The sequence below is a fragment of the Eublepharis macularius genome, chromosome 4 (genome assembly GCF_028583425.1).
Source record: "Eublepharis macularius isolate TG4126 chromosome 4, MPM_Emac_v1.0, whole genome shotgun sequence".
Taxonomy (NCBI): Eukaryota; Metazoa; Chordata; class Lepidosauria; order Squamata; family Eublepharidae; genus Eublepharis; species Eublepharis macularius.
In genome coordinates, this window is record NC_072793.1 from 165,265,726 (window position 1) to 165,277,642 (window position 11,917).

The 11,917-nt window shown below is 42.0% G+C and overlaps 1 protein-coding gene across 3 annotated transcripts; it reads left to right on the plus strand.

Moving 5' to 3' along the window:
* The first annotated feature begins 3,434 nt into the window (after positions 1-3,434).
* On the plus strand, positions 3,435-11,516 carry LOC129329417 (gastrula zinc finger protein XlCGF7.1-like). 3 transcript variants are annotated; one of them, XM_054978988.1, is made up of 5 exons: positions 3,455-3,632; positions 5,411-5,521; positions 8,583-9,075; positions 9,218-9,266; positions 9,563-11,516. In XM_054978988.1, the coding sequence occupies exons 3-5, from the start codon at positions 8,968-8,970 to the stop codon at positions 10,318-10,320; spliced, it is 915 nt and encodes a 304-aa protein (XP_054834963.1). In that variant the 5' UTR covers positions 3,455-3,632; positions 5,411-5,521; positions 8,583-8,967; the 3' UTR covers positions 10,321-11,516. The 3 variants fall into 3 exon arrangements, with proteins under 3 accessions (XP_054834965.1, XP_054834963.1, XP_054834964.1); XM_054978989.1 differs by lacking the exon at positions 3,455-3,632 and adding an exon at positions 3,679-3,926; XM_054978990.1 differs by lacking the exon at positions 5,411-5,521 and having other exon boundaries at positions 3,435-3,491.
* The last annotated feature ends 401 nt before the right edge of the window (positions 11,517-11,917 follow it).

The following is an 11,917-nucleotide window of genomic DNA, read 5'->3' on the forward strand; positions in this document are numbered from 1 at the left end:
AGCAGGTTCCGTTGAGAAAAGAACGACGATAGGCCAAATTTAGCAAGATTGGGAACTGGGGCGGGGGTGAGGGGGTGGGCTCTTATTCTGATACAGCGACCTGCGCCACGGTCCCCGGTGAGCATGCTCACTCAAAGTCGGGGAAGTTGGATTTGCCCTTACGATGCCCGCCCGTCCCTTTAAGATTCGGCTGACTTTATCCAGACCAGGCTTTGCTAAGCAAAATGCCTTCGCTCTTTCATAGTGGTTTGATGCTACAGCTGAAGGTAAATAACAACAACATTCAATTTGCATACTGCCCTTCAGGACAACTTAACACCCACTGCGAGTAGTTTACAAAGCGCGTTATTATCATAGAATCATAGAGTTGGAAGGGGCCATACAGACCATCTAGTCCAACCCCCTGCCCAGTGCAGGATCAGCCTAAAGCATCTCTGACAAGTATTCATCCAGCCTCTTCTTGGAAACTGCCAGTGAGGGGGAGCGCACCACCTCCCTAGGCAGCTGATTCCACTTTTGAACTACTCTGACCATGAAAAAGTTCTTCCTAATATCCAGCTGGTACCTTTGTGCATGTAATTTAAGCCCATTGCTTCGGGTCCTACCCTCTGCTGCCAACTGGAACAGCTCCTTGCCCTCCTCCAAATGACAGCTTTTCAAATATTTAAAGAGAGCAATCATGTCCCCCCTCAACTTCCTCTTCTCCAAACTAAACATTCCCAAGGCCCTCAGCCTTACCTCATAGGGCTCAGTCTCCAGACGCCTGATCATCCTCGTCGCTCTCCTCTGCACCCTCTCGATTTTGGCCACATCCTTTTTGAAGTGAGGCCTCCAGAATGGCACACAATACTCCAGGTGTGGCCTGACCAAGGCAGTATAGAGAGGGGCTATGACTTCCTGCGATTTTGACGCTATGGCCCCTGAAAGTTTCTCCACAACAATCACCATATGAGGTGGGTGGGGCTGAGAGAACTCAGAGCAATTGGCAACCCATCAATTTCATGCCGTGCCCAAAGTTCTAGTGCTGAAGGAGAGCAGAAAAAACAATCTAACATCACCCTAGTATGCATAATTTTATAAACTCCTATCAGGTCCCTCCCCCTGCCTCATAGATGCTGTGGAGTTAGCCGTGTTAGTCTGTAGTAGCAAAATCAAAAAGAGTCCAGTAGCACCTTTCAGACTAACCAACTTTATTGTAGCATAAGCTTTCAAGAATCACAGTTCTCTTCGTCAGATGCATGGAGGGCAAGAAGAAACTGGTCAGATATATAGGTGGAGAGGGGAGGGCAGAGTAGATGCAAACAGTAGCTTCTGATATGGAGATCATTTTGCTTCTGTTAAGGAAATCAGTTACCTTTGATAATGAAATAACCATTCATAGTCTCTATTCAATCCCAACCTGACTGAGTCAAATTTACATATGAATTCCAATTCAGCAGCTTCCTGTTGGATTTTGTTTTTGAAAGGTTTCCATTGAACTACAGTGACCTTTAAGTCCTTGATGGAATGTCCTGGTAGATTGAAGTGTTCTCCCACTGGTTTCTGGATGTTGCCATTTCTAATGTCAGATTTGTGTCCATTTATTCTTTTGCGCAGAGGTTGGCTGGTTTTCCCAATGTACAGAGTAGATGGACATTGTTGGCACATGAGGGCATATATCACATTGGAGGATGAGCAGCTGTAAGAGCCAGAGACAACAGGTGATGTGAAAGAGCTTTATGAAAGACCCTGAAGAAGCTGCTGCTGCTGCTGGTAAAGACTGACCTCGATAGACAGTCTGTGGCAACTTCAGGTTTGAGATCTTCAAAAGGCTTAAAATCACATGACACAGATGATTACTTTGTCCAGGCCCTGTCCTTCCTCCAGCTCTTCACAGTTTGTCATTCCTTGGAGGAGCGGTGAATGGCAGTAGATTCACAGGACAGGCAGAATAAAACAAAATGCTTAGTTTCTGGAACTCACTGCCACTAGATGTGACAACTGCTCACTTAGGTGGATTCTTGAAGGGGTGGACGGAGAGCTATCAACTGTTGTTAACCAGCGTAAGTTAAATGATACTTTTCTCTCCTTGAGAACTGTTGCTAGGTAAAGTACAGAGCTAGGTGGGCCCCTTGGCAGAGATAGTCTTGTACAATGGTTAGAGTGTTGAACTAGAGGCTGGGGGACCCTGCCACGGAATTAATTTATTTAGTTAGTTGATTTTTATACTGCTTCTCTTCAATTAAGAGCTTGATGCTGTTCACATCATAAACAATTACACCCATTAAAAATCAACACAAAACATAAGTTGAATAAAATTGCAATAAAACAACAACATAGTACAAATACTTAAAACCACTCTAGTCCCAACCATTGTGACTACCAGTGAGTTTCCTGGCTGCCTCCCATTTGCTTCTTTCCTAAAGCATCTCTTCCCAAACAGAGAGCCAGTTCTGGCTTTCTTCCCCCTCACTGGAGCAGGAGGTGCTTCAGAAGAGCTCAGGAGACCATTCAGAAACAACTGCCTCCCAAAATATTGTCAGTGACCCCTATCACTCATGGCAGCCATTTTGTAGTAAGATCCACTCTCTATTCTCAACATTCCAGACTGAATGAGATTGGCACCCCAGCCTAATAAATCTGAGACAGAGACAGGGTTTGTATTGGGGATCTCCCAGATCACTGCTTGTGTGGCATGCTACTCAAGAAAAAAAGTAAAGGTTCTACACGGAGCCTCAACTTGTTTTTAACAGAACAGCTCCAAAATCCAGCATCACATATCACAACCAGGTCCACAGACTGGACCATAAAAAACACGGATCCAGCACTTTTTTGCACCACAATGGTGCAAAAACATGGATTTGAGGCAGGGATCCTCATGATTTCATATGTTTTTTTCCAATGAAACTGAACCAAACCACCACAATGCTGTACCACATATTGTAGTCCATAGAAAGCACCACAAAAACCACTCTTTTGCTGCTTTGTGGCACCACCACAGCGCAAAAACATGGGTCCAAAATTTTTACATGGGGTCCCCCAAAATTCATCTTCTTATCACTCAACATATCCAAGGCCACATGCATTTTGGGGCCCCCACATAAAAATCCTATGGATCTATGCCTTGCATCGGTGCCTTGGGTTCAAGTTTTGCACACTGGATGCATGATTGTTATGCTCTGTACCGCCTATACAGTAAGACAGGGTCTACAAAATAACGGTGGTTTTATTTTGTTTCAGTGTAAAAATCATTCAAATTCACGAGGATCTATTTAAAATAATCTAATATTCAACTTTTATCCAGTCCGGGTAAACAGCCGCACCCTCTAGCTGGACGAAGCAAGGACCGAGTCCTTCACGCTTTCTGCGGAGTCGATCTAAGGGTTAAATACAAAGAGTCTCAATTACTAGAGAGGCCTGGAGAAGTTCACGTGACTTTTAACCATCGCTTCCGGCTAGAGCAGTTGGGTGAAGCGGTGAGAACGCGGCTTGGGCGTATTGATTAGAAACAGGTAAGCAATAAAGGAATATTCGCAAAATACGTCCCTGATTTCGATACTGGAATATACCAGAGGAGTTCTCAAGATTCCAGCAGTATTAACCAACCATAAATCGTTAACATGGATACCGTGGATGATCAAAGAGACAAACAAGTAAGTGAGTTCTAGATCAAATCAAGCCTGATTTCCCCCCTAGAAGCTAAAATCATGAAATTGAGGCTATTGTGCCTTGGTCATGTCATGTGAAGACTCACTGGAAAGGAAAATAATGCTAGGAAAAGTGAAAGGCAGTAGGAAAAGAGGAAGATCCCAAACGAGATGCCTTGACACAATAAAGGCGGCCGGTTTGCAAGATCTGAGCAGGGCTGTTGATGATTGGACGTTTTGGAGGTCTTTCCAGGGGAGATCCGGGAAATTACAGGCCAGTCAGCCTGACGTCAATACCGGGTAAGTTGGTGGAAACTATTATCAAAAATAAAATTAGTGGGCACATTGATGACCAAAAGCTGATGAGGAAAACTCAGCATGGGTTCTGTAAGGGAAGATCTTGTCTCACCAATCTGTTAGAGTTCTTTGAGGGAGTGAACAAACAAGTGGACAAGGGAGACCCGATAGATATTGTTTATCTTGACTTCCAGAAAGCTTTTGACAAAGTTCCTCATCAAAGGCTCCTAAGTAAGCTCAGTAGCTATGGGATAAAGGGCCAAGTCCTCTTGTGGATCGAAAACTGGCTAATTAATAGGAAACAGAGAGTGAGCATAAACGGGCACTTCTCACAGTGGAGGGTGGTGAGCAGTGGGGTGCCACAGGGGTCGGTATTGGGTCCAATGCTTTTTAACTTGTTTATTAATGATTTGGAATTGGGATTAAGCAGTGAAGTGGCTAAATTTGCAGATGACACGAAATTGTTCAGGGTGGTGAAAGCCAGGGAGGATTGTGAGGCACTCCAAAGGGATCTGTCGAGGCTAGAAGAGTGGGCATCCATGTGGCAAATGAGGTTCAATGTAGCCAAGTGCAAAGTAATGCACATTGGAACCAAAAATCCAAAATATAAATACAAGTTGATGGGGTCTGAACTGGCGGAGACTGACCAAGAGAGAGATCTTGGAGTCATGATAGATAACTCACTAAAAACGTCAGCACAGTGTGCGACTGCCATAAAAAAAGCTAATGCTATGCTAGGGGTTATTAGGAAAGGGATTGAAAACAAATCAGCCGGTATCATAATGCCTCTGTATAAATCGATGGTGAGGCCTCATTTGGAGTACTGTGTACAGTTCTGGTCGCCACACCTTAAAAAAGATATCATAGCACTGGAAAAAGTACAGAGAAGGGCAACTAAAATGATTAAAGGGTTGGAACACTTTCCCTATGAGGAAAGATTGAGGCGCTTGGGGCTCTTTAGCCTGGAGAAAAGACGACTGAGGGGAGACATGATAGAGGTTTACAAGATAATGCACGGGTTAGAGAAGGTCGAGAAAGATGTGTTTTTCTCCCTTTCTCACAATACAAGAACTCGTGGGCACTCTATGAAATTATTGAGCAGTCGGGTTAGAACAGATAGAAGAAAATACTACTTTACACAAAGGGTGATAAACACATGGAATTCGTTGCCACAGGAGGTGGTGGCAGCTACAAGCATTGCCAGCTTCAAGAGGGGACTGGACAAATATATGGAGCAGAGGTCCATCAGTGGCTATTAGCCACAGGAGATAGATGGTATTCTCTTTGTGGGGAGGTGGTGCTCTGTTGTCTTGGTGCTGGAAGGAAGGCAGTGGGAGGGCTTCTGGTGTCCTGGCCTCACTGACAGTCCTTTAGATGGCACTGGATTTCTAGCCACTGTGTGTGACAGAATGTTGGACTGGATGGGCCACTGGCCTGATCCAACATGGCTTTGCTTATGTTCTTATGTTCTTATGTTTCCTTCCTAGGTGTCTTGATGGCACATAAAACACACAAATCACTAACATTATTAACTAGAGGACTCCATTTATTTAAAGACCTCTTCTGCTTGCTCTCTGGAAGCTCCTCTTTACTTGCAGGTGAGCTGAGTTCTTTTAATACAACATGGACATTCTGCTGCTGTCTGCAAACTAGCAAAATGGCCTCTTTTGTGATGTTTGCTGTAATTCTTTTCATAAGCCTGCCCTTGCAAGGCTTTTTTTTTTGCTTTCTGACAGAGGAATCACAGATTTTTTAAGACTTTCCTACTTCACTGTGTTATTATTTATATTTCGCCTTTCTCCCCAGTGGGGATCCAAGCTCAGTTTTGTTCCCACAACAACCCTGTGAGGTCGGTGAGGCTGAGAGTGCATGACTGGCCCAAAGTCACCCATTGAGCTTCCATGGCAGAGTGGGGATTTGAACCTTGTTCTCCGAGATCCTAACTTGACATTGTAACTTCTGCACCACTATTCTGTCTACAGACTAGGCACAAGTTCTCCCTGCAAGCAAATCTGCACTCTTCTGGGTGATTTCTGCCGATTGGTACACTGCAGTTCTCTTTGCTAATGTAAAATCTTTGGTGTCTCAAAATCTGTCTCTCCTCTTAGAATCACAGATGTCTAGGGCAATCTGATCCTTTCTTTTGTATTTATTTTTATTTTATTTTCAAAACAAAGAGGGGTACAGAAAAAAGAAGGGGGGATAACGGGGTCCAAGGAACAGTAGGATTTTGCACTACGAGGGTTGTTAAAATACAGAGTACACACAACATACCTTAATCACAGTTCATCAATGTTAAAATGAAGATTGCATCTACTATTCCAGCTTCTGTGTACCTTACTAACTAAATACATTCTTTTTCTACAGAGTGATCAGTTTAAGATCTACTAAAGGTCAAAACAAGCGGTCTCCATGCACATTCTTACTGCTATATCTTAATATGGTCTAATGCTTCTATACAGATCATTTTTATTTCTTTTAACTCTTATGCCAAAGTTTCCGTATCTTGCATTCTACCTCATCAATAATATTTAAGCATTTTCCATCTTTTCAGATCCTAACCTTATCTTTAGTCTAGAATAATATATCAGTATACTATCTTATTCAGATTTCTAAAACTAAAACATTTTATGCATTTTCTCCTTTGTGAGTAAAATAATTTCCCCATTTCTCTTTGAATTCTCTCATTGGTCTTCTGTTTAAATAGCTTGTCAGTTTTGCCATCACTGCGTATTCTGCCATCTTGTCTTTCCAGATTTCCCTAGTTGGGCATTCTTCTTCCTTCCATCTGGTTGCAAATACCACCCTTGCCACCGTCAGTAAATAACTAAATAGTTTGTGTAATTTTCTGTCTACATTTTCTGGTAGTATTCCCAGCATAGTTTGTGGATTCATGGCAAACTCAAATTTTCCATCTCAGCATGCATTTCTTTCCAGAAGCTTTTGCTTTTGTGGCAAGTCCACCACATATGATAAAAGGAACCGTCTGCTTCTTTACATTTCCAACATGACCCCACATATTTCTTGTCCATTTTCTCGATGTCTTTTGGTGTAATGGACCATCTGAAGAACATCTTGTACCAGTTCTCCCTTAATTTGCCGTAAATGTTATGCCCTTTGTCCAAAGATTCTCCCACTGTTGAAATGTTATTTCTTCTCCGAAATTTTGCATCCACTTTATCATGCTCACTTTAACTTGTTCTGTTTCAGTATCGTATTGGAGTAAAAGTTTATATATTAGACCCAAGATGTGTTCTTTTTTCTGTATGATTTTTTTCTCAAAATCGGTAAGATTCCTTGACTGTCCTCTTGAGTTCCTTCAGGGCTTCTTGCCTTCTGGAAACTGCCTGAAAATATATCAGCCATTGCATTTTTTCCCCTTCATCTTGAATTTCTTGCCATATCTTTCCTCAAGGGTTAATCATGTCTTGGTACATTATAAAATCATTATCTCTTCTTTGATTCTTATCACAAAAGGCAACAATTGGTGAAAATAGTGGTGATACCAACGGGCTTATTCTTCTTCTAACCGAATCCTAAATTTAAATGAGACTGTCTCTTATAACAAGACTTCCTTGTTTCTTTCTTGATCTTTTTGACGCCCAAAGGAAGTTGTGTAATACATCTGTCAGGTCCGCTGCTTCTAGTTGTATTAGTCTATCTTTGGGGTTTCTTATCCAGTCTATAATCCAAACTAGACCCGCTGCGTCATCATATGATATTCGGGACTGCCAGCCCTCCTCTGCAAGTTTCATCTTGTAATACCTTTGATCTTGCTCTTGGTTTTTTACTGTTCCAGATAAATTGATTAATTTGTCTTTGCCAGTCCTTCAGTGTCTTATCTTTTATGCTAACTGGTAACATTTGAAACAAAAAATTGATTTTCGGTAAAATGTTCATTTTATTTGCCAAAATTCTCCCAATCCAAGGCAGATTTAATTTAAGACCATCTTTCCAAGTCTTTTTGAATTCTCCTCCACAATGTTTCATAATTCTCTTTATATAAAGTGTCCTTGTGTCTTGTTAGATAAATGCACAAATATCTCACTGGGTTTGCTGCTATGAAGCCGGGCGGTGCCCCCCCCATGGAGGGGGGGGGTTAAACCATCGCCCCTTTGTGAACACAGATGCTGTTGCCACACTCATTACCATTGCATGTATTCCCTCTGGTAGAACCACTATGCAGTAGAACCGCTGTACTATTTAATGCTTAAATTATCTCACATCCTGATACTTCTTGGATTTTTTCTTCCTCCTGCTTTGTTAAAAATTTAGGGATAATTTTTGTTTTTTTTCTTGTTAATTTTAAATCCTGAATATTTACCGAACTTCATAAGCTGTTCCATCACATCTAGTCTTGTCTCCTGCAGGTTCAGAATTGTCAAAACCACGTCATCTGCGTAGCATTTCAATGTGAAATCTTCATCATGAATGGATTAATGGGATTTATTTACCAAAAAATTTAAACATATACAGCCTTATGCTACCTAATTAAAAAACTAGTCCTTATTTCATGATGGAACAACCTCTGGATGATAATGTATTTTCCTGTTAGAGTAGAACTTTTCTACTAACCCCTTAGATTCCAGCATGAGCTTATGTGAGTGACTGCTCACATCAGATGCAGATGTCATATTTCTATCAATCTTGGCTTTGCAGGAGGACACAGATCCTGCACTTGCTGTTATAGAGGAATCTGGCAGAGGAGGAAAATGATACACTCATCCTGAAGGAGCCTGTCTGGAGAAGAAGGGAGGATGAGAGAAGAGTCAGATCCAGAAGCAAGAAAAGCCCCAGATGCTCGGAGCAGAAAGGACCGGTTGAAAGGAACTGGGCAGAAGAGCCTGGAGGACAACGTCCTCTCTTCCGATTCGCCACTCTATCGTTTCAGGCATGTCTGCTACCAGGTGTCTGAGGGTCCCCGAAAAGTTTACAAGCAACTCCACGTTCTTTGCCTAAGTGGCTGAAGCCAGAAAAGTACACCAGGAAGGAGATTGTGGAACTGGTGGTTGTGGAGCAATTCCTGGCTGTCCTGCCCCTAGAGATGAGGAGATGGGTCGCAGAACACGGGCCAGAGACCCATATCCAGGCAGTGAATCTGGCAGAACGGTTCCTCTTGAGGCAAGCAGAGGCCAAGAATCAAGATCAGCAGGTGAGAGGGTTTCACCTAGGTAGTGTGCGCGGGCACAGGGCATGATCAAAGATACCTTCAAAACCCACATGGATTGCCCCAACGTTTTTAGAACCCCACTCTAGCCTGTTTCCTCTTTCTCTTCTCCTCAATTCTGTTTCAGGTGCCGGAGCAAATAACACAGGAGCATGACCATGGAGCAGCTTTTACGGGTAAGAGCAAAAGGGGTGCTGTTCCCACCGGATGTTCTTGAGAGTAGGGCAGCTATTTTTATGCCCCTGTGCAGAAAAAAATGCTCCCCTCCATATTCTCAGTTTAATACTTTCCGTATGGGGGAGTAAATATCAGTTTAAAATCCCTCCAAGGAAGAATCAATAGCCGATTAACACATGGCAGGACTTGTCTACCCTTCAAATGATTTCTGTTCTGTTGCTATCAAGAGCAGTTAATGGCCTCCTTTTCCTTGATATCACTTTTAGGTCATATGTGTCTTTACTCTTTATTCCAGAGGCTGATGGTTCCCAGAACAAGTCTGAAAGAGAAGCACAACAGCTCCCAGGGGAAGGGGAACTGTGGAGAAGATCTACTGGAACAGAACAGAAGAGGGGGAATGAATCCTCGGATTCTCAGGGTACTGAATCTCAGGATTCAGAGGATTCCCCAGAGGAAATAGAGGTCAGTTGCCCCGCGTGTAGAAAAACATTCTTTTCTGTAACGCTATTTGATACAGATTGGAGAACGGAGAAACCATATAAATGTGCAAAGTGTGGAACGGGCCTTCCTTGGGGGAAAAAGCTTACTGACCATCAACAAACCCACACAGGGGAGAAACTATATAAATGTACAAAGTGTGGATTGTGCTTTGCTCGGATTGTACACTTTGCTGCCCATCAGTTTGACCACGCAAAGAACAGACTACATATATGTTTGGAGTGTGGAAAGAGGTTTGATCAGCATTGTGCATTTCTTGAACATCAATGCAGCCAGGCAGGGATGAAACCACATATATCCAAGGAGTGTGGAGAGACCTTTGATCAGAGTAAACAGCTTACTGCTCACCAACGTACCCACGTAGAAGAGAAGCCATATGAATGCAGAAAGTGTGGAAAGTGCTATTCTCGTCCTTCTAGGCTTAGGGACCACCGACGAACCCACACGGGCGTGAAACCATATATCTGCTTCGAGTGTGGACAGGCCTTTTTTAGTAGTAGAAAGCTTACTCTCCATAGACGACATGTCCATGAAGGGGATGGACCACAAGAATGACTGGAATGTGAAATGACCTTTGCTCAGAGTCCAGGCCTAATTGGCCATCGAGGAGAGGAACCATATAAATGCTGAAGGCATAAAAGAAATAAACATCTGAAAAGGCGCCTTATTTTTTTATCAAAGAATTCACACAGGAGAGAAACCATACAAATGCTTCCAGTATGGCAAGCTTCAGCCACAAGCTTGACCTTGCCAGGCATCATGAAGTCCAGGCAGGGAGCAACCATGCATCCTGTCAAAGGGGTCAGAAGAGGAGGAAGCTATAGAAATGTTCACTCAATGTATAGCTTTTTTTCTGCTAAACCAGGCCCATATTATACAGCAGCTGAATTGGTGTTAGCTAAGGTGTATTTAATTTTCAGTTAAAATAAGCGGAATACAATTTATTATTGGGAGTGATTTACCCTACCTGTTTACCACACATTATTTACAGGTGTCACGTACTTGAGAGAGTTAATTCGGTTACCAATGCAATTCTAAGCAGACTTACTCCAGTCTAAGCTCATTAATTTCAACGGGCTTAGACTGGAGTAAATCTGTTTAGCATTGCATTGTACATTATTTAGAACTAGGGTCTCTGCAACTGCTTGCTCCACTCACCAGATTTAATGATAGTTTGACCACTGAACAAGCAGTTCTGCCTCTTGCCAAAAGAGTAACAGCTAAACTGGATGAAGCAATAGCATGAGTGATCATCCTTTTTCTAAACTGAATCTAAAATTTTCTTTATACCAAACATTTAAATTTAAAAAAAAAAATTTAAAAAAAACAAAATGCTGGCAACAAAAATATTTTTAAAAAACAAAATGCTGGCAACAAAAAACATTATTGGCAAATCTATACATATGTTTCTTATAAAAGGTTTCCAAATATCTAAAATGAAGTCCATACACAATTTCTGTCTTTATGTGATATGTTCAAATGTGGATAAAGTCCTCAATCCAGTGAATTACAGGAAGTGTGCTTTTGTCTTTCCAGGGTTGTAAAATAAGTCTTTTAGAGACTGTAAGGGCATGGAGGGTCCATTTCTGATGACCATCGATTAGATTTCAGGAGACAAGCCAATAGTTTAACAGTACATTAACACCAAAAATGAGTATTTGAATACAAAATTAATTATGGGTAATGTAGGAAAAGAGGAAGACATAAAACAAGATGGCTTGACTCAATAAAAGAAGCCACATCCTCCAGTTTTCAAGATCTGAGTAAGTCTGTTAATAATAGAACGTTTTGGAGGATTTTCATTTGTAGGGTCACCATAGGTCGGAGGCGACTTAACGGCGCATAATAACAACAAATGACTTCTACCCGAAAAGAATGACTGAACATGTCCACAAAGTATATGCTTAAGAGATGCATCTTGTGAATTACACCTCCAGCAGTTAGGAACATTTTATTTATAACAAACATCATACTTCACCTTTCTCCCCATTTGAAAGATTTTTACATTTTTCTCCTTTCTTCATCTTCTCTTGTAATCACAACACCCCTGTGTAGTGGTCTGACTGAGTATGTGTGTGGCCCTGAGGTAAGTCAGCAACCTATGGCAGAGTGGGGATTCGAACCTGTATCTTGTTGATCCTCATCTCACATT